The sequence below is a fragment of the Ambystoma mexicanum genome, chromosome 8 (genome assembly GCF_040938575.1).
Source record: "Ambystoma mexicanum isolate Mex_15411 chromosome 8, UKY_AmexF1_1, whole genome shotgun sequence".
Classification (NCBI taxonomy): domain Eukaryota; kingdom Metazoa; phylum Chordata; class Amphibia; order Caudata; family Ambystomatidae; genus Ambystoma; species Ambystoma mexicanum.
The window spans coordinates 96972726-96999101 of NC_090929.1; the positions used below are offsets into that span (position 1 = coordinate 96972726).

The following is a 26376-nucleotide window of genomic DNA, read 5'->3' on the forward strand; positions in this document are numbered from 1 at the left end:
GGCTCCACATACCGAACATACAAAAGAAGTGAAAGGAAGGAGTCTTGTGGAACACCACATAACACATGAAAGGTGGGGGAGCGGACAGCCACCAGGATAGCTTGAGATCTCTGAGTTATGAAGGAGTAAATCCAACTTGGAACCAGACCCTCCCCGCCCCCAATCACGTATGCAGGCATTGAGAATACCATAAAGAACCTTGCGTCTCACTGATTCGAACGCTGCTGTAAACCCTAGGAGGCAGGCATCACTGCAGTCTGTAATTTGGAAATCACTGTCCATCACTTGCAGCCTAGTGGATTCAGTCCCGCACAGCGCACGGAATCCCAACCAATAGATGTAGAGCAGATGCAACTGATCTGCATGGGAGAGTAGTTGATCGGAAACAACCTTTTCTAAGATCTTACTAAAGAATTGTACGTTAGTGATTGGCTGACCTGAGCACCCAGTGAGGGTTTCTTCGAACGGGGCATAATCCGACGAGTCTCAGGAAGAGGATATTACTTGGGTAAGTGAGAGGTTAGCAAGAATATAGATAGGTAGAAGCGCTTCACCAGAAATGTGTCTCAGAGGATTAGCTGGAATTACATAATCTGCATACAGAGTAGGCTTGAGGCAAGCCAAGATACAAGCCAACTCAGAACTGAATACAATGTGTTCAGGATTCGGCTGTCTCCATTATTGGAAAAGCTATTTTGCAAGGGAGCCACCACAGCCCTCATTGGATGTCAAAATTCTGCAGATGTCAGAATAGCATATGTCATACCTTTTGCATTTATAAAATGACCAAATTCTACATTTGCCACTGCCCTTAACAAATATGGCTGACTAGCCATACTGACTGCCAGAAAGAAAAAATGGTGCTGCAGGAAGCTGCTATCAGTAGGATGAAGAGCAGACACCTGCAGGCAACATTAGACCGACCCAGGTGGAAATTCAACATCAATTTGTTTGGAGACATACTAGTACAAATCTTTACAAAGGGGATTATTGGAGAATAGAAAAATTGACTTTATGCTAATGGTGAATTTGCTAAACACTGGATCACTTTTGGAAAATTTTAAGAAATTCATAAATGTTTTCAAACTATTTGGAGTAGCTTTTTGTGATTGTATACAGGAAGGAGATTAATAGTGACACCTTCCAATTACAATGTCACCTTCCTTTTAATCTCAACGAAACACATTTTTGGTGGCAGCATTGAGTGTCCTTCTTACTGTCAGGCTTTCTCTACTTTGGGAACTCAGAAGTGGAGGGACTTCCTTTGAAGAATGAGAGACAGGTGTTTAATTGGGCCTGTGATCCTCTGCATTCCCAAGCCTCATATGCTACACACGCAATTCACTTTTCCTGAACGTGGGCAATTAGTGGCGCTACGTTTGGGAATGAGGGCATAGTACTGCTTCAAGGCATGGCACAACTGGCAGAAGACGGCCACCAGAACTCTGTCACCCAGTGCAATCAACACTCACTGTCCAAGATCTTCTGTCCCCACCTTACCGGAGACTGTGTGATCTGATGCCCACTGCTTCCCCCCCTCCCCCAGTTACTCGTCTATCCAGTGCTATTGCACTCTCTCCCCTGCTGTTAGATCCCCACTCCCGTTTCTATGCTCGCTAACCTTATTCTTGCCTCTATGATTGTAAAGCGCTCCGTTGCTTCCCGAAGCTAGGTCTGCACTCAATAAATCCTCTAATATTAATAAAAGATCTGGGTTAAAAGCCACTGCCCGGTAGCACAGCACCGATTTGTGAAGAAGCAGCCTGCCCTGGGACAAAAGTGGAGAGGGGAAACTTAATGTGATTGCTAGAGGCTGACAATATGGATATGGATACATCAACAGCCGAGTTTCTCCCCACCCGAAGCAGGCCAGCTTCATTACACTTAATGCCCCCTCTAACCCCCTGCAGAGCGAAATCTGTGAAAGTCGACATTTTCGAGAGGCCTGTGTTGGGCTGAGAGTTCACATTCCAGGTACACAGAAAGGCAGGCGCCCCTGTCTTCCAGATTCTGGGAACAAACGTGGGAAGAAACTCTAGAAGTTCTAACTCTGGAACAATGAATGTACAAATAATTGTAGATGTTTAATCACAAAATAACATCATGTAAGGAAAATAATTCAATAGTGCATGCAGCAGCAAGACATGTCAATAGAAAATGACCTGAAAAAAATCATTCAACATCGCAAACATCACATCCAGACACACCACATTCCCATACAGCGCTCAACAACATACTGTGCATATGAACCAACTCAAGCAAACAGCAGAATAAGTGGAGTCACAACCACCATTCCCTAAATCAGTGGAGGAAAAAACAATCAATTAAATTCGGGCCATACAATCAATTCAAGGTGGCCTGAAGCGACCACCAGCGCTGCACAGAGCGGGGAAACTCAAAACACAAAATATGAAACTAGGCACACAGCACAGCGGCTTGTGCATGCAGCTGTGTCAAACAAGCTTCCAACTGGTTTCCTTATATGAACTGTAAATAAAACTTGTTATTGTTTGATTAAACGTGTAAATGCATTGTTTCAGATTTAGGGGTTCAGGCCACATTGCCTTTCCATTTATAGGGTTCCACCGCTTTACTTGGAATTATTAGCATTATAGGGGAGGTTCAGCAGACACGATAGATGCCCCTTGCCAACAGGACCACCAATTCCATGAAGCCATGTATTAGAGGAGACACGTAATAGTCCCACCACTAACAGAGGGTTGGCAGATGCTGATGTTCACATGCCCCCAACCCCCATGCAGTGGTGCGGGCAGGGGCAGCACGGTCCAACCTGCCTATCTGCATGATTAGGCCCGGGGTCTCCCGCATGGACATGCACGTTCCTTTCGGGCCCCTTGTGTAGCTCTTAATACCCAGGAATCACTACCTGTGAAAACATGACAAATTTGGTGGGTGGGGGGCTAAGGGGATGCCCTGCGCAATGCATGCACTAATGGGGTAAATAATAGGCATATCATGGCCGTGGAACCGACCCGTGATAAGTCCTCGAAGCGCGCTGATTGAAAAATAAGCAAAGAACAATATTCCTTCTTGACATATTTCTGTAGACATCCAGTAAAAAAATGAAGACACAAACTAGTTAAAACAAACTTTTATTCAACAAATAATATTAAGAAACAAATAATAATAATACAGACTAGTTATCACACAGAGAAACTTCCCTTTGTAAAAGGCAGGAGAGTTCTTCTAAAAATAAATATAAAAGTTGATAACACATCTGGAACTGGAGTGCTCGGGGTATCAATGTTGCCATGCCAACCAAAAAGGTAGAACATTGGAAATCCTTGTACCAGCATAAACGTTAACACTTTAAGCCCCAGAACTGTACAAAACCCAAGCTATCGTGTTTCTTGTAGGGATTAATTCAAAACTTCACTATGCCCACCAATCAGAAGGACGAGTTGATTCCAGAGGCCGTCCCGGTGACTTGGCACTGAAACCAAAGACAATTTAACATCAACATTCGTGTGCCACTTCTAAAGGTCTAAACAGTCACTTTCAACTAGGAACCTCAATCAGTTTAATATCTGCTCATTCTTCCATTGGTAGACCACCATTTTCAAACGTTTGTTCTATTGACAATCGCGGGTTCAATCTAACCGACAGGGTCTTCTATTGGCAAACTTTCTAACTTTTGCAACATTAACTACATAGTAAGTAAGCCTGAACGCATTCAGGTCAGTAAGTGGGGCTTCCCATTAGTCTCAAGGTAAAAAAAACTGAGCGCTGAAAACTCCCTGAGAAACTTTGCAAATGCCAAAGCTTACAGAGGGAGCTACAAAAATGTGTCATCCATTTTTCCCAATCTCTGGCTTGATTTAGGAGACAATCCATTATAATATCGAAAAAAATGACATTCTGATACGAAACGTTGCTGCACCATGTCAACTGCAAGTGAGCACGCAAAGCCCAAGTCACATCAAATGTTGCTTATCTCACTCAATGCCGAGTTTCAAATCAGTTTATGCTCCCAAACACTGGCACGTGTGTGTTCTCTAGACAGAAAGCATTCGTTTCATAACTAATCCTTGTGTGAATGAATTTTGGGTTTCACAATTCTGCATGCATGGACTCTCTCAAGTTGTTGATACGGGAACCTGCCACATTATATATATACATATATCCATATATATGTAGACGGGAGCAAAAGCCTTGAGTAAGCAGTCCATAGTGCTACATACAGATGCAAATATCGACCAGGATAATATGGCCAGACTTGTCAATCAAATATGAACAACATCCATCACAATTTTCACACTGAAAAACACTTTGTAGCTACTTGTACGGCACGCGCATCCAGCATCAAGAATGAGCGAATTTCACAGTCTTTAACATCTGGCCAGAAAAAAATACAGCACTTTACAATACTTCGCTTTCAGCATGCCTGATACCAAGAACCATATGTATTGATGAACAAAACAAAAAACAAGAACTGATACACTATTGCATTGTCAATTACTTTGGAAACTATCAAAAGGGGCTGCACAGATCACCCAAGTAGAATCACAATTTACAGTAGAGTGAGCGGCATTGGGCTACATACAGCAAAACTCAACGTAATGATTTCTAAACATGGGCGTCGCTTAAGCACTTTTGAAAAATAGGATTGTAGAGGTCAAAAAGTACTTTTAATATGCCGCGTAAGTGATCAAAGGGAAAAACCAGGCCATTTGTTCAGTGAGTAAGAAGGGTAGGACCTCTTGAGGGACAAAAACATTAGGTAGGGAGTGTGATGTACTGTGCCTGACAGGAAACCATGTGATAGAATGTCGTCGACATCATATAGTCCCTTACTACAAAAGCACATTGTCTTGTAACAATGAGGAATATTTACTATTCTATAAAGACGAACCAACCAGATGTAGGGCTTAAAATCTAGGGGTAAGAGTGCATGGATGTCTGTCAATAGATTGAGGCTGTTATTAGCGTGCGGTCAATAAACTGCACATGGGAGCTTTGTACATTTCTGGGTAAAATGAAGTGGAAAGACGCCTCTGAGGGCGATGGGATTATGCAGCGGGCAACATACAGACACAGTTAAAAGGGGCTCAGGAAATAAACGTCGCAAAAACTACCAGTTTAGGACCTTATGCGAACAGCCACTTCATTTGCAATGGAACCCAGAGTCTATACATTTGGAACTGGCTGAAAGAGGCACATTTTGAGGGTGTAGTTACGAAACCCAAGTAATCAACGTGTAGAAAAGGGCCTGGTTTCCAAAGCAGCTGTGCCTTTTTTTTTTTATCAGAGAAGTCCAGAACCCCTTACCCACTTCATTTTAGTGGCAATATAGAATGTAGTACAAAGATGCAGCCTCCTTCAGTGTGCAATGAGCGGGCTCCAACGAATGGCGTTTAGGGGTGGATTTAAAAGGATAGTTTTTACATGAAATCTACCCTCACACAGGAAATTGATGGTCAAGTTGTTGTGATGTTGCAAGTCACACAACCTGCAAAGATTGTTCATTCTCCACTTCGCTTCGTCCCCCAACTACTGCCTGTGGAATCCTCAAGAATTGCCAGTGGTCATCTGGACAGGGCGGGACACTGGCGAAGGGTGTGTCCAGGCCAGCGCATACTCCTGGTACGGAACTTCCAATCTTACCCCTGTTGCTGTGGACTTGCATAAGATCGCATCTCCGGTTTCAAGCAGAAATTCAGAACAAGAAACCATGACAAAGAAGGCCACATTACTACATTCAGGTACACAAATGCAAAGCTCTCTGACCGGTAACAGGGGGGGAACCTCAATGGCCCTGAGGGGCCACAAAGCTGCAATGATGTTCTTTTATAGGTGCATGTGCTTGCTCCCAAACGAAGTTCTGGAAACGGTCCCCAACTCATACGTGTGCCAGGGGCCTGCAACACTGAATTAGAGTTGTGCAAATCGATGAGGCAGGAGTGTGTCATTCCGGCATGGGTGACATGCCCACAATATGTGCTTGCATGCATTTTTTCAACTTCCAAACTTGTTAGCTAGAGAGACAGCACCAGGAGCAGTGGCCAGAACTGGATCCATTTTCTACACCTGTCTTTCGGTACAAAATGTTCTAGACACACCATCCGTGCAAGTGCTAAAATGTGAAGTAGGGATCGCGAACAATCAATTTCCCACCCAAGTAATTCCAGATGACCAAATTCACATGTTTGCTCGACAGATTACAACAAATTACATTTCCGGCAGATTTAAAAATCTCGTAGCTTTCTAATATTTTAGGTAGCTTTGCCCGAGGATATTCTGATGTAAAAATCTTCATGTAAAGTGAAACCTTCAAAAACAATTAACCTACTCATATTTAATATTACCCAAATTTAGGTTAAAATGTGTCAACGATCACAGCTATGGGTCCTCATTGAAAGTAAAATAAAATACACACTGGCTAAAACAAATCCAGTATGGATTGTGTGCATAAGTACAGTGGCTGTAGAGAAGCGCGTAGATTATGAAGATGTTACTGATGTATTTGAAATGTTTCTAATCGTAGCCGGCCTGCGTCGGGACTCCCAGCGCTGTCGAGTTGTGTTGATCTGAGGACTCAAATGGTGACCAATCGGCAAGATAGACTTAGGCTTTAGACACCCATGAAGTGGTTATGACAAATAACGTGCATAGGGGGAAAAATCAAAGTGACGGTGGGAGGCCATTAACTGGATGCTTTTCCTGCAACATTCTTAAACTCCTGTAGAAATATTGAAATTTCAGGCATCTTCTTAAAACATTGCTAACATATTATTCTAGATGGCTGTTCTCTTCTTTCATGGGATTTCCTTAATATGCTTGAATTGCTTCTTGAACACTATGCATCACCTGGGGAATCTAGCATATGCATCTCCCTCTGCTCAAATCACTTGATGGCTGTGGGTTAACCTGAAATCAAAGGGCACCCTCCGCATCAGATGAAATCATGCCGCAAGAAGGATGGCGACAAAGCATACCTTCATGCATAATGCAGTGACTTGCTGTCAACGTGCCAGGTGCTGTCCCGGCGGGGGCATCTCTCAAAGGTGCCCACGTCATCGGCACATCTGAGCCTACATTCTGGACGCGGGTCCAATAACCCTCATAAAGTCATATTTCGTGTGCATCCGATTCAACTAATTGTGTAGTTATCTGATGAAGACATCACCACCAAAGGGATTAGGGTAACCCAATAAAAATACCCAGGCAGTCTTCAGCACCAATGTATGTAGGCTGAACTATTCAAACTGTCTTTTTGGCGAAGATTGCCTTCTGGAAACAGCACTTGGAATACCAGCAGGTCATGGGAATGCCAGCAGGTCATGGGAATACCAGCAGATAATGGCAATACCAGCAGGTCATGGGAATACCAGCAGACAATGGCAATACCAGCAGATAATGGCAATACCAGCAGGTCATGGGAATACCAGCAGACAATGGCAATACCAGCAGATAATGGCAATACCAGCAGGTCATGGGAATACCAGCAGGTCATTTCACAATGGTCATTAAAAACAACGGTCCTCTACTTACAGCAGAAGACCTCATCAACCTTAACTAAATATTTGAGTCATTAACAATCTAATTATTTTTCTATCCTGTCCCCCCTCCTTCTCCGGGTCAATATCGGATGGTGGCTGTTATTATGGCGTTCTTTTGACTATTAGTCGCAGAGAGAGATCCCCGGTTATATGAATGGGGTTACGCATGTAGACTCAAACATCTATGTGAATATATGTGATCATAAACACTTGGGGAAATACTGAGGTGGACCATCTATTCAAATACAAAACCACAAGATACCCAAAGGTTGTGCAAAGAAATTCAGTGCATTGGTGTGACCACACTTTGAAGTTACTTTAGAACTACAATAGCAACATTTGTTACAAGGGCAAACACTGTTGCTTATTGGTTGGACAACCTGTGCTATTTACAATACAAAATTCCCCACTCTCTCCGACACAAGAAAGTAAAATTAGGGCGCTGCTGTATGCCACACTGCTCTGCAGGACGGAACCCTACAGGCTGCACGGCTGTTGGACAGTCTGCAGAGCCAAATCCACTTTTGCAGCAAAAAAAGGAATTCTTTCGCATTCGTGTGCCTAGAAACAGCTGGCGGCGCGACTAAACCCGCACGTATGAACGTAGGAGCCAATTTCATAGCCGGAGACAAAGTTATATGAACTAATTCAAGACTTTGGACAGTGGTGATTGAACACTGACGAAACAACGTCATGGCCGATCTTATTTCACAAGTATTAAAAAGGACGGATAAAAAGCGCCAAGATCATGTTAATACACCTTAACTCAAAGCGCAAGTCTAGAAGGCAACACATTGAATGACACATCAAAGAGGAAAAATATACGGAATTACGTTGGCAGAACCAGCAAGAACAAATACTGGGATTCAACTCTTAGAACCACGAAACAATGATGTTCCAAATGGAAGCCAGCCTTTCTTCCCGGTCTTTCACCAGCGCGTCAACCCAGCGGAGGTGAAGCACATTACACTGGCAGACCTCGAAATTTCACTTCAACAATACTGGATAAAGTTGCATGATGCCGTCTGTCTATTTCCAGTGGCAAGGGCTCGGACACTAGGAAACCCTCAGCTTTGATCGCTTTCAGCCATCGCTTCAAGAGGCGGCCTTTCCTGTCTTCGCTCAGAACACGGAGCCGCGATGTCTATCCCTAGTCCTGTCTCTGAGACTGGAACACCTACCACTTGCAAACTGTAGCAGTTTTCATTCATCTGAAGAACTGTTAGAATAGACACATAGAACGGCCCAGGAGAGGAGGAAGCCATCTCTCCGCTACAAAGCAACAACCTTCATAGACCAGTGGTAGTTGAATTCATCGTGGACTGGTTTGAGAGCCACATGGAAACACCTAGTGGGCTGTGTTAACAGCATGGTCTTAACATCACACATTTCACTACTATTGCAAAAATATGGAACACTTGAACACTCTTGCGGAGGCAAGGCCTGGCCCACGGCAGACCTTTGCTGCATACAGTTCCCACTGCCTACTATTATGAAATTATTTACCAGGACGGTTTACTAGACATGTGTTTAGACCCAAAGCTGTTGTGAATGTGCTGGCCTACCCAATGGGCTTATGTGGAACACGGGGTGTGGTTTGCATGCTCTATGTATTATGGAACGCAAGTATGCACAGCTTTTTCCGGAAGGAAGAGTCGACACCTGTGGGGGCGGATGAGGTAGTCGCGCAATGAGCCCAAGTGCTTGCTTTTTTACGTGGCAGCTGGTTTCATTAGATCCTTCAGATGTTATCCAAACAGTGGAAAGGGATGGACGGATTTGATGACGTTTCCTGGCGTGACCGTGCCCAAGCAATACGCTAAGCTGGGCCAAGTACCTCAAGCACATAAACCATTGAGTTAACTTTTAACACGTCCTTGCTGGGATCGCCTGCAAAAACGTTTGATGTCCAAATATCAGCTGTGTAAAATTTTACTTTCAATCCAAGTCGGATGGAAAAAACATTCTCAGCCACCCTTACGGGCCAAGTTTCTATCCAAACGTTTCAGCGGTTATTGTTCTTACAGGGCAAGGAGTCTGTTTTCAAGCAACACCGATCTGAATTGGGTTTTTAATCGCTGGGTGTTTCCATTTCAAAGAAAAATCACTGGTGGGTGGGTCAATGTGGATAGCAAAGGGTGATTATTGGTACAAAAGTATTCGGTTGAAGTTTCCCCCTCTGATCGCGGCTGAAAAGAATTTGTCTAGTGATCTGGGGTCTTGCATATACCAAAAGAAATTCAGATAAGTTCCTGCTAACATTGCTAATCAAAGAGAGCGGAGCAGTGATGCCAGTACTTGCCGCTTCCAGGCCCATCACAAACTGAAGAGACCTACTGCAAAAGACTTTGAGGAAAAAACCAACCGGCAGGCACCATTTTGAAACTTGTGCTTTTCGTAGCGTGTTCCTGAACGTACTGGCACCGTCCCCTAAATACGAGATCAAGGCAAGAAGGTGGAGATATTGTAGAGTTTTACTTTCTGTCCCTTCTGCCCCACCTTTTGATTACGTAAGTGTGTCAGCACGTCAAGCAGTGCTTCTGTTGAACTTTTCCCACGGGTGGTCCATAGCACAGTTTGTAGGACTAATCCACAGGGCTAGAAGAAACCGCAGCCATCTGTCATATTAAAGACATTTTTGACGGCTGCAGAATACCGAAAGTGGTTGCAAATTGTTGACCACCGACAAAGGATTGGTTTTGTCCATATTTACACACACAAAAAAAAATACATGTTGAAACTGATCAAGAGTGGGCAGCACGGCAGAGTGGTTAGAAAAAAGTCCTCTTTAAGTTAGATCTCCAGTAACACTGCTCCTTTTAGGGGTAAGGACCCTCTCAGTAGTATGGGGGTGAACGCAGAATCTTGCTTTGTTCCCTGGGTCACTTGGCTCCACTGAACCCTCAGGACTGAGGAATCTGCTGACATCTGGTGGGGCTTGGAGGCAGCCGTGCAGCGGCGCTTTGTTCGGTCCTGAAGCTGTAGTCATACTACGGAGCAAAAAAGGAAAACACTTAGTCAGGACAGAGCAAAGCAGGACAGCACTGCAAAGACAGTGTAAGACGATTGGAGCATACACTGCTAGACTGCACCCTTCCACACTATTCATTCATTTCATTGCAATGTGCTTCTTTTTATGAAAAAATGCCAGAGGCATGCAGCAATCTTAAAAGGAAAATATACCTTCATTAAATAAAAACAGATTTTTCTAATAAACTTTCAAGACAGTAAAATTCATTTCTTCGGATGTTGCATACATTTCATTTTACAATTTGTCAAAAGAAAGATGGAGAGTTATTCATTTCTAAACGTTCGGTTGATAAGTATCCCAGGATATAGTAACTGGGAGAAAGGGCGAGCGTGCGAGAAATGCGAATTGGGCTACATTTCACAGGTGTGCAATTCATATGGCATACAGCAATTTTCTGAGAGAGGGCAACAATAACAGGCATATGTTTTGCTAATTAGCATTTAATGAACTTGGCGATAGAAAGGGCTCTGGTGGGTTAAAGTGGCGTTTTTCTTCCATTTTAATGTTCACTTTAAATATCCAAATTTAGTCAGGTTTAAATAAGGCAAAAACAAATCCTGCAAGTAGGTCATTTCAAACCTAAGAAAAGCAGAAATTAGGAAAAGCGATAGTACGTGTAAATACTATATTGCAAGAGAGAAACAGCTAGAGATTTAGAAGTCCAAATATATATAGTCTAATTTTTATCCCGGCAGCCAATCTAGAATCCCATTGAATTCATTCGGCCTCGGAGCATGCAGGAAGATCCCAACTTTGAGGCACCACCTTCCCCTCCCACCCCCCCCCCCCCCACACACACTAAGAACCTTTTGCAGCAACAGGCGAGAAAAACTCTGAACAGCTCATTCAATGCTAAAAAAAATAATTCAAGGTCATCGGTTCGGGGTAGGTTTTCTCGTGGGTTCCCAGAAGCAGGTTAATTCTGATTAGTGTCTTTGCACCAATATGTAGAGTCTCACGGGAAGGCACTACCTGCGCACTGAGCTCAAAGGCTGCCACGATGGCACATAGAATATTTTCAGAAATATCAAAAGTCTTTCACTTATTCCATTTCAAGTTTTAAACTTCGAGCAAGGTTGCTGACCTTTATTTTCACAGATCGGAGCGATACCTCCTGTTGTGCAGGACTTCCATCGGAAGCCATTATCAACTATTTCCCATTCTGAACGATGCAGTTTCCTGCTGTGATGTCATAGCAGAGGATTATGGAGTTCATAATCCATTTATTTGATGTCGCAGCAGGGGTATACAGCAAATTAGCTGCTAGAATTGTGGTTTTTCATTTTTGGTTTGCTGTGTGACAGGTGGCATGAGCAGGGAACCTGGTATTTGTGTTATGTTTTGTATATGGTCCATGGAATAATGCAGTGGGTGGAAAAGAGGCATGGGGGGTCGGGGGAGGGGCATACAAAACATAAAATTATAGATTGGTAGCTTTCAACTATTCTGCATGTTTTACCCCGGGGTTCTGGGTGCCATAAAAGACAATTCAAGATTCACTCATTATCGATCAGCTATCACTCGGAACAACCGCTTGGTGCAATAGATCCTTGTAGTTGATCGATACTTCACCTATAATTCTATAAAGATTGCCTTCACTCGACAAGTGGCAGCAATCATTGTCAGGTGAAGGCACGGCTGCACCCATCACTTGTAAAGTACACAAAAGTCTCAGAGAAGGGTGAAGCACACGTCAGAACGTCGTGCTGGTCATCACGGCTATGAGCCTGTGTGAACAGGAGCCCTTCATGGGGATATTGACAAGATGTAGAGGTGGCAGGTGGCACAGAGCATGAAGAAGGTGGCCAACTGCCCAGAGTGTGACTAAGTAATCTTGGACACTGCCAAAAGAGCCAGTACAAAGCACAATCAATAGCAAGACAGCCACCCCCATCCCCTCGCGAAAGTGGCATGATGTGCTGTGCAAGGACGACCCCCTCTCCCCAGGCTCATTTCAGCACCTGGTGGAAATGATGCGCTGGATGTCACAGCACAACAACTCTGCCGCCCGGAGCCAGGTGTTGGACGCCTTGTCGTCCCATGCTCATAAGCACATCTGCATCCACACCACCCAGAACACCCTGGATGCTGTCAAAACCATCTTCTACATTACTAATGGTTTCCCAAATGCACTAGGGGCCCTGGAATGCACACACATATTGCCTTGATTGCTGTCCGCCCCCCCCCCAGGAAAGAGAGCAGGGGGTTCGACAATCGGAAGTAGCAGCACATCATGAGTGTGAGCTTGTTTTGCAACACAAGCTTCAACATCACCCACTGCTGCGCCCGGTCTCCAGGCTCCATGCGGCACTTGCATGAGTGTGAGCATGTTTTGCAACACAAGCGTCAACATCACCCACTGCTGCGCCCGGTATCCATGTGGCACTTGCATGAGTGTGAGCATGTTTTGCCACACAAGCTGCTACATCACCCACTGCTGCATCCGGTCTCCAGGCTCCATGCGGCACTTGCATGAGTGTGAGCATGCTTTGCCACACAAGCTGCTACATCACCCACTGCTGCGCCCGGTCTCCAGGCTCCATGCGGCACTTGCATGAGTGTGAGCATGTTTTGCCACACAAGCTGCTACATCACCCACTGCTGCGCCCGGTATCCATGTGGCACTTGCATGAGTGTGAGCATGTTTTGCCACACAAGCTGCTACATCACCCACTGTGGTGCCCGGTCACCAGGCTCCATGCGGCACTGGCATGAATGTGAGCATGTTTTGCCACACAAGCTGCTACATCACTCACTGTTACGCCCGGCCTCCAGGTTCCATGCGGCACTTGCGTGAGCATGTTTTGCAACACAAGCTGCTACATCACCCACTGTGGTGCCCGGTCTCCAGGCTCCATGTGGCACTTGCATGAGTGTGAGCATGTTTTGCAACACAAGCGTCAACATCACCCACTGCTGCGCCCGGTCTCCAGGCTCCATGCGACACTTGCATGAGTGTGAGCATGTTTTGCCACACAAGCTGCTACATCACCCACTGCTGCGCCCGGTATCCATGTGGCACTTGCATGAGTGTGAGCATGTTTTGCAACACAAGCTTCAACATCACCCACTGCTGCGCCCGGTCTCCAGGCTCCATGCGGCACTTGCATGAGTGTGAGCATGTTTTGCCACACAAGCTGCTACATCACCCACTGTGGTGCCCGGTCTCCTGGCTCCATGCGGCACTGGCATGAATGTGAGCATGTTTTGCCACACAAGCTGCTACATCACCCACTGCTGCGCCCCGTATCCATGTGGCACTTGCATGAGTGTGAGCATGTTTTGCAACACAAGCTTCAACATCACCCACTGCTGCGCCCGGTCTCCAGGCTCCATGCGGCACTTGCATGAGTGTGAGCATGTTTTGCCACACAAGCTGCTACATCACCCACTGTGGTGCCCGGTCTCCTGGCTCCATGCGGCACTGGCATGAATGTGAGCATGTTTTGCCACACAAGCTGCTACATCACTCACTGCTACGCCCGGCCTCCAGGCTCCATGCGGCACTTGCGTGAGCATGTTTTGCAACACAAGCTGCTACATCACCCACTGTGGTGCCCGGTCTCCAGGCTCCATGTGGCACTTGCATGAGTGTGAGCATGTTTTGCAACACAAGCGTCAACATCACCCACTGCTGCGCCCGGTCTCCAGGCTCCATGCGACACTTGCATGAGTGTGAGCATGTTTTGCCACACAAGCTGCTACATCACCACTGCTGCGCCCGGTATCCATGTGGCACTTGCATGAGTGTGAGCATGTTTTGCCACACAAGCTGCTACATCACCCACTGCTGCTCCCGGTATCCATGTGGCACTTGCATGAGTGTGAGCATGTTTTGCCACACAAGCTGCTACATCACCCGCTGCTGCGCCCAGTCTCCCGGCTCCATGTGGCACTTGTTGCTGTGGAATTACAGTCGACCGAGCATAGTGGAGTCACTTATGGGCAGTCAGAAATGGAAGCTAGGTAAGTAACAAACGACCATCACCACCCCCTGCAACCAATTCCACCTTTTGTCTTCATACACACCACTACCCATGGTGTCCACTGGTGGAACCAGAGGAGTGCAAGTGCACAGAGCCTAAGATGCCGACCAATGCCAATACACAACAGACTACATGCAAAGTGAACCTGTTGCAAAGCATATGTCTGGGGTGCTCAGCCTTCTTTTCTGGCAAGTCGTAGGCAACTGGGGGTTCTCCTGGCAGCCATGGCTCAGGATACCAGACAGCACAGGAAGTACAGTACATCTCACTCGCAGCACAGCAGAGGGTGCATGGCCCACTCTAGGCAAGATTCGGGAGTCTACAATGAATAGGAGTTGGCCGCCAACACCGTCTTTGAAAGGTGGGTAACATGTTTGTGCCATGTTGAATACACCACACCTCAGGCCTGCAGTGTATCGTGCCCACAGCAGCATGGGGCAATGTGCGGGTGGACAGGGAGGAGAAGGGGTACCAGCATGATCCAGCGCAATAGGATTTCTTTGTTGCAAGTCACATGACAGGACATCGTGGAAAATTTCATTCGAGGACAAGTCCACCAAAAGATCTTAACTGGCAGGATGTCATGTTTACACTACATTTTCTAGTCCAGTCGATATTTTAGTATAATAACATACGCCACCATAATGTGATTTGTAGGATGTATTTTGTAAATGCCCATGCATGCCTCCCTAACACATCACACCAACACACGCCACACATGTGTACCCTTCCCCCTGCCTTAAAACTCACATCAATAATACATACCATATATTCACACTCTTCCCCCACATCTTAACTCATCACCCTAACTTCCATCCTTAGCCCAACACCTCCGAGACCCCTCGGTACGTACGTACGTGTGTACGTATGTACGCACGTGTACACACACACACACACACACACACCTAACCCAAAACCCATAGTCCCCTCTGCCTCAATAACACAACACCCTAGCAAACCACACATCCATAACCCATCCTTACTGCAACATGCCTAACACAGCCCTTACACCCATGCACTCGATAACGCAACACCCGAAAACACACCACACACATGTACTCCCTCTACTTTCCGTACACAACACAAAAATACATATCTTTATCCCACCCCAATTCACTGTCCCCCCCCCCCCACACACACACACACACACACACACACACACACACACACACACACACACACACACAACATGCCACATAAACATATCCTTACCTCATTCATTTTATAAATGTCCTAGGACACCGAAAACACCCCCAAACAATTATCTTTTAACCCACGCCTACTCCACCATTAGACCATAAAGTCCCTTTCTCTGGTTGTTTGACACATCTGTGAAAGTCGCAAAGGGGAGCACAGCTGCTGGGGGCAGCTTGGAAGTGACCACAGTACACAGTGGAAGAGTTACTGCGCGACACAGCTTCCGGGCAGATGTGGTGGCGAGGAATACAATGGGTACGATCACTGATGGGGAGTAAGAAAGGGATTGTCAATTGACAGATGTGTTGGGATCATATGCATGTTGTTTAGAAGGCAGTGTGGCATTGCAGCCATTACAAATAGAAATGTATCACCAATTCCAAACCCTGTGTCGATGAACAAGAGTGTGTCGCCACAAGACTACCAACAGGCACCGCCTGCGGCTTCACGTCAGCCTGCTCATTCTGGTCTCAGAAAAGTACTCAACCTGATGCCTCCGATCTTCATCTCAAAGATTTGAGAACATGCCATGTCCTCCACCTATTGCACTAACCCTCGCCGTGCAGCGGCACAAAGTATATTGCACCGTTCCATTCGGCTGTGGTGAACTTGTTCACCAACAGCTTGGAGAGTTGAAGATGGAGCTGCTCAGGAAAGAAGAAAGCCTGCACCACCGTGGAGTAACACACAGTGGAAGCTGGAGCTGCTCAGGGAAGAAGAAAGCCTGCACCACCGTGGAGTAACACACAGTGGAAGCTGGAGCTGCTCAGGGAAGAAGAAAGCCTGCACCACCATGGAATAACACAGTGGAAGCTGGAACTGAAGCCTGCACCACCGTGGAGTAACACACAGTGGAAGCTGGAGCTGCTCAGGGAAGAAAAAAGCCTGCACCACCGTGGAGTAACACACAGTGGAAGCTGGAGCTGCTCAGGGAAGAAGAAAGCCTGCACCACCGTGGAGTAACACACAGTGGAAACTGGAACTGAAGCCTGCACCACCGTGGAGTAACACACAGTGAAAACTGGAGCTGCTCGGGGAAGAAGAAAGCCTGCACCACCGTGGAGTAACACAGTGGAAGCTGGAACTGAAGCCTGCACCACCGTGGAGTAACAGTGGAAGCTGGAGCTGCTCAGGGAAGAAGAAAGCCTGCACCACCGTGGAGTAACACACAGTGGAAGCTGGAGCTGCTCAGGGAAGAAGAAAGCCTGCACCACCGTGGAATAACACAGTGGAAGCTGGAACTGAAGCCTGCACCACCGTGGAGTAACACACAGTGGAAGCTGGAGCTGCTCAGGGAAGAAAAAAGCCTGCACCACCGTGGAGTAACACACAGTGGAAGCTGGAGCTGCTCAGGGAAGAAGAAAGCCTGCACCACCGTGGAGTAACACACAGTGGAAACTGGAACTGAAGCCTGCACCACCGTGGAGTAACACACAGTGGAAACTGGAGCTGCTCAGGGAAGAAGAAAGCCTGCACCACCGTGGAGTAACACACAGTGGAAACTGGAGCTGCTCGGGGAAGAAGAAAGCCTGCACCACCGTGGAGTAACACACAGTGGAAGCTGGAGCTGCTCAGGGAAGAAGAAAGCCTGCACCACCGTGGAGTAACACACAGTGGAAACTGGAGCTGCTCAGGGAAGAAGAAAGCCTGCACCACCGTGGAGTAACACACAGTGGAAGCTGGAGCTGCTCAGGGAAGAAGAAAGCCTGCACCACCGTGGAGTAACACAGTGGAAGCTGGAACTGAAGGCTGCACCACCGTGGAGTAACACACAGTGGAAGCTGGAGCTGCTCAGGGAAGAAGAAAGCCTGCACCACCGTGGAGTAACACACAGTGGAAGCTGGAGCTGCTCAGGGAAGAAGAAAGCCTGCACCACCATGGAATAACACAGTGGAAGCTGGAACTGAAGCCTGCACCACCGTGGAGTAACACACAGTGGAAGCTGGAGCTGCTCAGGGAAGAAAAAAGCCTGCACCACCGTGGAGTAACACACAGTGGAAGCTGGAGCTGCTCAGGGAAGAAGAAAGCCTGCACCACCGTGGAGTAACACACAGTGGAAACTGGAACTGAAGCCTGCACCACCGTGGAGTAACACACAGTGGAAACTGGAGCTGCTCGGGGAAGAAGAAAGCCTGCACCACCGTGGAGTAACACAGTGGAAGCTGGAACTGAAGCCTGCACCACCGTGGAGTAACACAGTGGAAGCTGGAGCTGCTCAGGGAAGAAGAAAGCCTGCACCACCGTGGAGTAACACACAGTGGAAGCTGGAGCTGCTCAGGGAAGAAGAAAGCCTGCACCACCGTGGAATAACACAGTGGAAGCTGGAACTGAAGCCTGCACCACCGTGGAGTAACACACAGTGGAAGCTGGAGCTGCTCAGGGAAGAAAAAAGCCTGCACCACCGTGGAGTAACACACAGTGGAAGCTGGAGCTGCTCAGGGAAGAAGAAAGCCTGCACCACCGTGGAGTAACACACAGTGGAAACTGGAACTGAAGCCTGCACCACCGTGGAGTAACACACAGTGGAAACTGGAGCTGCTCAGGGAAGAAGAAAGCCTGCACCACCGTGGAGTAACACACAGTGGAAACTGGAGCTGCTCGGGGAAGAAGAAAGCCTGCACCACCGTGGAGTAACACACAGTGGAAGCTGGAGCTGCTCAGGGAAGAAGAAAGCCTGCACCACCGTGGAGTAACACACAGTGGAAGCTGGAGCTGCTCAGGGAAGAAGAAAGCCTGCACCACCGTGGAGTAACACAGTGGAAGCTGGAACTGAAGCCTGCACCACCGTGGAGTAACACACAGTGGAAGCTGGAGCTGCTCAGGGAAGAAGAAAGCCTGCACCACCGTGGAGTAACACAGTGGAAGCTGGAGCTGCTCAGGGAAGAAGAAAGCCTGCACCACCGTGGAGTAACACACAGTGGAAGCTGGAGCTGCTCAGGGAAGAAGAAAGCCTGCACCACCGTGGAGTAACACAGTGGAAGCTGGAACTGAAGCCTGCACCACCGTGGAGTAACACAGTGGAAGCTGGAGCTGCTCAGGGAAGAAGAAAGCCTGCACCACCGTGGAGTAACACACAGTGGAAGCTGGAGCTGCTCAGGGAAGAAGAAAGCCTGCACCACCGTGGAGTAACACACAGTGGAAGCTGGAGCTGCTCGGGGAAGAAGAAAGCCTGCACCACCGTGGAGTAACACAGTGGAAGCTGGAACTGAAGCCTGCACCACCGTGGAGTAACACACAGTGGAAGCTGGAGCTGCTCAGGGAAGAAGAAAGCCTGCACCACCGTGGAGTAACACACAGTGGAAGCTGGTGCTGCTCAGGGAAGAAGAAAGCCTGCACCACCGTGGAGTAACACAGTGGAAGCTGGAACTGAAGCCTGCACCACCGTGGAGTAACACACAGTGGAAGCTGGAGCTGCTCAGGGAAGAAGAAAGCCTGCACCACCGTGGAGTAACACAGTGGAAGCTGGAACTGAAGCCTGCACCACCGTGGAGTAACACACAGTGGAAGCTGGAGCTGCTCAGGGAAGAAGAAAGCCTGCACCACCGTGGAGTAACACAGTGGAAGCTGGAACTGAAGCCTGCACCACCGTGGAGTAACACACAGTGGAAGCTGGAGCTGCTCAGGGAAGAAGAAAGCCTGCACCACCGTGGAGTAACACACAGTGGAAGCTGGAGCTGCTCAGGGAAGAAAAAAGCCTGCACCACCGTGGAGTAACACAGTGGAAGCTGGAGCTGCTCAGGGAAGAAGAAAGCCTGCACCACCGTGGAGTAACACACAGTGGAAACTGGAGCTGCTCAGGGAAGAAGAAAGCCTGCACCACCGTGGAGTAACACACAGTGGAAACTGGGGCTGCTCGGGGAAGAAGAAAGCCTGCACCACCGTGGAGTAACACACAGTGGAAGCTGGAGCTGCTCAGGGAAGAAGAAAGCCTGCACCACCGTGGAGTAACACACAGTGGAAACTGGAGCTGCTCAGGGAAGAAGAAAGCCTGCACCACCGTGGAGTAACAGTGGAAGCTGGAGCTGCTCAGGGAAGAAGAAAGCCTGCACCACCGTGGAGTAACACAGTGGAAGCTGGAACTGAAGCCTGCACCACCGTGGAGTAACACACAGTGGAAGTTGGAGCTGCTCAGGGAAGAAGAAAGCCTGCACCACCGTGGAGTAACAAAGTGGAAGCTGGAGCTGCTCAGGGAAGAAGAAAGCCTGCACCACCGTGGAGTAACACAGTGGAAGCTGGAGCTGCTCAGGGAAGAAGAAAGCCTGCACCACCGTGGAGTAACACACAGTGGAAGCTGGAGCTGCTCAGGGAAGAAGAAAGCCTGCACCACCGTGGAGTAACACAGTGGAAGCTGGAACTGAAGCCTGCACCACCGTGGAGTAACACAGTGGAAGTTGGAGCTGCTCAGGGAAGAAGAAAGCCTGCCCCACCGTGGAGTAACACACAGTGGAAGCTGGAGCTGCTCAGGGAAGAAGAAAGCCTGCACCACCGTGGAGTAACACAGTGGAAGCTGGAACTGAAGCCTGCACCACCGTGGAGTAACACAGTGGAAGCTGGAGCTGCTCAGGGAAGAAGAAAGCCTGCATCACCGTGGAGTAGCACACAGTGGAAGCTGGAGCTGCTCAGGGAAGAAGAAAGCCTGCACCACCGTGGAGTAACACAGTGAAAGCTGGAACTGAAGCCTGCACCACCGTGGAGTAACACACAGTGGAAGCTGGAGCTGCTCGGGGAAGAAGAAAGCCTGCACCACCGTGGAGTAACACACAGTGGACGCTGGAGCTGCTCGGGGAAGAAGAAAGCCTGCACCACCGTGGAGTAACACACAGTGGAAGCTGGAGCTGCTCAGGGAAGAAGAAAGCCTGCACCACCGTGGAGTAACACACAGTGGAAGCTGGAGCTGCTCAGGGAAGAAGAAAGCCTGCACCACCGTGGAGTAACACACAGTGGAAGCTGGAGCTGCTCGGGGAAGAAGAAAGCCTGCAGCACCGTGGAGTAACACACAGTGGAAGCTGGAGCTGCTCGGGGAAGAAGAAAGCCTGCACCACCGTGGAGTAACACACAGTGGAAGCTGGAGCTGCTCAGGGAAGAAGAAAGCCTGCACCACCGTGGAGTAACACAGTGGAAGCTGGAACTGAAGCCTGCACCACCGTGGAGTAACACAGTGGAAGCTGCAGCTGCTCAGGGAAGAAGAAAGCCTGCACCACCGTGGAGTAACACACAGTGGAAGCTGGAGCTGCTCAGGGAAGAAGAAAGCCTGCACCACTGTGGAGTAACACAGTGGAAGCTGGAGCTGCTCAGGGAAGAAGAAAGCCTGCACCACTGTGGAGTAACACAGTGGCATCATTCTTCAAAGTGAACCTCGAAGAGCTTGGCACAACGTTCCAAAACCTCCATTCTCATCTCTTCTTTAACACATCCACTGCCCACCCTTAGAAGTTATGTTTGAAACAACTGAATATTACAAGCATCAGCATGTCCACTATAGCCCCTGATGTCAAGGGTGGGCTTGAAGCTGCATTGATGTGAATTGTCTCAATGATTAACTAGACATGATCACACAAATGGACTTTCTGGAATCCTCCTTGTTGGCGAGCCCAGTATGACATCGAACAAAGGACATTTTGGGAATCTTTATTGGAGATAGTCAGAGAAGCATCATGTGACATCATGTGACATCATCATAGAGCTTTGCGCTTCCTCTTTGTACAGTCCTTGGAGATCGGAGAAGTATCATGTGACATCATAGAGCTTTGCGCATCCCCTTTGTACAGCCCACGGAGATCGGCGAAGCATCGTGTGACATCATCATAGAGCTTTGCGCGTCCTCATTGTACAGCCCTTGGAGATTGTCAGAGACGTATCATGTGACATCATCATAGAGCTTTGCGCGTCCCCTTTGTACAGTCCACGGAGATCGACAAAGCATCATGTGACATCATCATAGCGCTTTGCGCGTCCTTTTTGTACAGCCCTTGGAGATCGGAGAAGCATCATGTGACATCTTCATAGAGCTTTGCGCATCCCCTTTGTACAGCCCACGGAGATCGGAGAAGCATCATGTGAAACCATAGAGCTTTGCGCGTCCTCATTGTACAGCCCTTGGAGATTGTCAGAGACGTATCATGTGACATCATCGTAGAGCTTCGCGCATCCCCTTTGTACAGCCCTTGGAGATCGGAGAAGCATCATGTGACATCCTCAAGCTTTGTGCGTCCCCTTTGTACAACACGCTGTTGCTTCCCAACTAGGTTTGCACTTGTATATCTCCCATGGATCGAGACCATCTTTAACATATCGATAATGGTGTCCGAGGTGGACTGTACCATGTAGTAATAGTCACCTTAGTGAAGCAAGGGCACTACCGTGAGTGGGGGGCCATTATCAGATGGTGCAGCCCACCAAGGAGGCTGTTATTGCCATGATTACCATTCGTGGGGGAGAGGTGGGATGCACCAGAAGGGTGGGTGGGGAGAATTGAGCCACAGCGTGCAGTTAATGTGCGAACATGCGAAATCACAAATGGGCAGAAGGTAGACCAACAGGGTCACAATATAGTGGAGGGCAGGGAGATGCATTCGGGGGATGAAAAGGTTCAACGGTGAGTGAGGGCATGGTATCACACAGGGAGGAAAGGCAGAGGTGAGAAGAAACAAAAGTAACATGGGCATGCATCGGCAGATAAGACCTTCATACCTCACCTCCTGATTGGACAATGGGCATGCATCAGCAGATAAGGCCTTCATTCCCAACCTCCTGATTGGACAATGGTCATGCATCAGCAGATAAGGCCTTCATTCCCAACCTCCTGATTGGACAATAGGCATGCATCGGCAGATAAGGCCTTCATTCCCAACCTCCTGATTGGACAATGGTCATGCATCAGCAGATAAGGCCTTCATTCCCAACCTCCTGATTGGACAATAGGCATGCATCGGCAGATAAGGCATTCATTCCCAACCTCCTGATTGGACAATAGGCATGCATCGGCAGATAAGGCATTCATTCCCCACCTCATGATTGGACAATAGGCATGCATCGGCAGATAAGGCCTTCATTCCCCAACTCCTGATTGGACAATAGGCATGCATCGGCAGATAAGGCATTCATTCCCCAACTCCTGATTGGACAATGGGCATGTGGCACAGTTTTAATGATGGGCCCACTGAAAGTGCTCTTGAAGTTGGTAGTAAAGGGAACACAGGTATGAAGAGTTCTGTGACACTGCAAATGACACGTTCAACGTCTGGTAATGGACGCGTCACAATGTAGCCGCCAGGTGGTCATTTTAAAGGCCAGGTGGTCATTTTAAAGGCCAGGCACATTTATGCCCCTAATTTACCGTCGGAATGGCCCTGTCGCCAGCATGAGCCTCTGCGATTTTCCGCCCCATAGGAACCTCTGCAGCGCATTGTCCAGATCTCTGATGAGGCACCTGGACTGAGCGCTGACCTTATTGACTTTCCCCCAGAGGGCAAGTTCCAGGGGAGACCACCACTCCAGCTCAGATCTGATCTTTGGCCATTAAGATGGGAAGCCACGTTGCATGGTCCCCTTCACATAGGGAGAGAACCTGATCCCCAGATATTTTATCTGCACTGGGGACCAGGGGAGCTCCCATTGTTCAGACTAGTGCTTCTTGCAGGAGGGCGACAGCAGCTCTACCTTGGACTTACTGGAGTTCAACCTGTATCCAGAGGCCTTGGACAATGTTTCTATCTGGAGAATCAGGAGGACCAGGCTTGTCCGGGCCTCCTGTGTCCCCACAAGGATGTCATCTCCATACAGCCGGATGCTGGACATAGCTCGCCAACAGGCGAGTCCACGCATGTTCTCTTGTGTCGGAATGATTGCTAGAGGTTCTTTTGAGATGAACAGCACGAGGGGTGCGCGTGAGACTGAGAAGAACCCCTTAGAGAATTTCTGAGAAAGAGATGGCTTCCCCTGTCACACGTCCTGGTTGCTGACCCTTATGCCTTCCCTGAATCGCCAATCTAGTACAACCCCAGGTTCAAAATCAAGGGCAAGAATATACTCTGGGCTAACTGGCATCTGGGGGGGTATCCGTAACACCAGCCCCCCTTACTGAGGATGGGGAATGGAGCTTAATAGCCGGCTGTTCCCACTGATGGAGCCAACTTCTACATGGACCCACTCAGCAATCAAACTGTACAGACTCCTGCGTGGGCTCGGAGATGGAGGAAGAGATGGATGAGGTGCTGTGACAAGATTCTACTGGAGCGTGAGGGTCTTTCACGGGATACTGCTGAGCCGTGTCTACTGGTACCCCGAGCGGATGAGCACGAGAAACCGGATGAAAGGCGACTCCTGCGGGACACACAACCTGGCCTGAGTGCTGCTAAGCCATTTCATAGGGTCGTGCTCCAAGACTTACCATTTGTGGAAGGGGGTGTCCAAAAGGATCAATCGGGCGCTGGAAGAGGATGTCCAAATGAAAGCTGCCATCTTCATTCTCGGAGGCGATGGAGGAAAACGTAAAAACTGCCTGAACCCTGATGGACCTTTTGTCTTTTTTCCATATTCACTGCCACATCCAATCTGTTATTTGGCACTGACAGTTCATCCTGTTGCCAGACTCATTCTTTCACCCATTTTGTATTCTTCCTTTTTTCTCTCATGTTTTTGTATAATCCTTTCCCTAGACTGCATTTAATCTATGTTTGCATTAACCACCTGATCATTCCTTTTAGGGTTACACTGAAAGGGCACCTCCCCACTCCATCCCTTTCCACTGCTCAGTGTTCACCCCTTTTCTTCTCACAGCTTAACGTGACTCTCCCCATTTCCACATGTGGCCAAGCATTTCCTCCTTCCCCATGAAGTGAACAAGGCTGCCTTCCCTATTCTGCGATCTCACCAGGTTTTATGATGGCTGCAAGCCTGAGCTCTTTCAATGCTCATGCCAGACACGGGAGACCGGAAGCTATGCTCTTATCTGATTGGCAGGCGACAGGGCATCTGTACCATTCCACTTGCAGTTCAGATTTTGCGCTTTCACTTCAAACACTGAGGTCCGACATGTTCTGCTCACTGCCCCCCACAATCTCCCTGCTTTTTAATGGGTGCATGCAGCACGTGAGCATAAGAATGGTTGGACAATGCTGGACCACAGTGATCTTCATCTGGCCTGGGTTTGTGTAGGAGTTTGGCCCGAACCCGCAAATGACTTTCAGGAAGCCCACATGCATGCGTGAGGGCGACAGCACGCAATACGTTCGAGATCCTGTTCTGAAAGCTGTGCTGCGTTTCTGCAAGTGTCAAGGTCAATGAGAGAATCCCAGAAGAACGTTGCCCGTTTAGCATCCGAGTACTTCCTCGGCATGACTTCCATTTCAGGTCTCGCAGTGCCACCTGGTGGCATAAACTAAACATCGTGTGATTCTGGCATGGCGCGCACGCCTGGGTTTCTAACCATCTTGAACACGGTGAGCATCCTAGCTTTGAAACGGCTACAGATAAATCTAGAAAGAAACCAATGCCGCACGCAACCCAGATACGTTCTAAATATGAAATCTCATTTTAGAGAATAAACATTATATCCTCACGTCAGCAAACTTTTCAAAGTGTTTTTTTTTAGAACATAAAAACATTCTGTAATGTCACTCAATAACATAGACGCCACCGAAATGGGCCTTTTAAAGCATCCTCTGCCTGCCACGTGGCCGCCATTTCATTTGCCTTCAGAACGCTGCTCACTGGCGGGCAGGGCCAGAGAGTCTGGGGCCATTTCGGCGCTTAAAGTGAGGAATTCCAGCAATGCGCGTTAAAATGCATACAGGGGCGGTGCGGGGGGAGGGGGTGTGCGGGAGGGGGGTGGGCGGGCAACCACCCCCGCCTCAGTACTTTAGAAACAGTGACATGAACATCGCTTTCCCCCATAGAGATGTTTTCAATGTTCCATTTCCTAAATGTAACTCGGCAGAGTGCTAGTCTGGTTATCGTTTGAACACTGCTGACTTTTAAGTAATGCTTCGACTGCACTCTCTGTCTGGACTGACTTGTTTCACTTACTGTGCTTTAGTCCCTTTTTTGGACACTGTCCTGAATATTAATTCCTATTCCTGTTTACTTATTCCCTCATGTAAATTTCCCCATCCCTACGATTCTTGATGCACCTGTGTAACCAAGCTTAACATATTCTTATGTCTTGCGCCCTGATGCCCCAGGGTCTGGCGCACACTATAAATAAAACAAACAAACAAAACAAACACTGCGTTTGTTGCAACGACTGTCGGTAATGCAGTGGTTTTGAGCAGTATCAAGGACCACTATCAAGGATCTACACCCGATGTTCAATACTTTGAAAGTTAAAAGCTGAAAAGGTAGCTCAGTAGAGTGTGTGCCAGTGTAGGAGATGTTTTGTGCTCAACGCTGCCGGCCAGCATATGCTCGTTTGTCCAGTTCCTACTGAAACTTGTGCTGTAAAATGGAACGTTTCAACCTGGTGAAGGGTCAGGCCCCCTCAGTTTGCTCAGTCACTTGCTCATCTTCTCGGGTGGTTCATTTCTGCCCCCATGGTGAAAATGATACGTTTGTAGCCACGCGCAGTACCGCAGTAGCAAGATTAGTGGCAGGCGATGGATGCGGCTCCGTTCCAAATGTGGTCCAACAAGGCAGTGTGGAGAAC

The 26376-nt window shown here is 48.1% G+C and overlaps 1 protein-coding gene across 5 annotated transcripts in view; it reads right to left on the reverse strand.

The window, feature by feature from the left end:
• Window positions 1-3096: 3096 nt before the first annotated feature.
• Window positions 3097-26376, reverse strand: part of MVB12B (multivesicular body subunit 12B) — a 786673-nt gene continuing 763393 nt past the window's right edge. For all 5 annotated transcript variants that reach the window (XM_069609391.1, XM_069609389.1, XM_069609393.1 and 2 more), the window contains exon 10: window positions 3097-10510. In XM_069609391.1, the coding sequence (XP_069465492.1) occupies window positions 10424-10510 (87 nt within the window). In that variant the 3' untranslated portion in view covers window positions 3097-10423. The remainder of the gene's footprint in view (window positions 10511-26376) is intronic.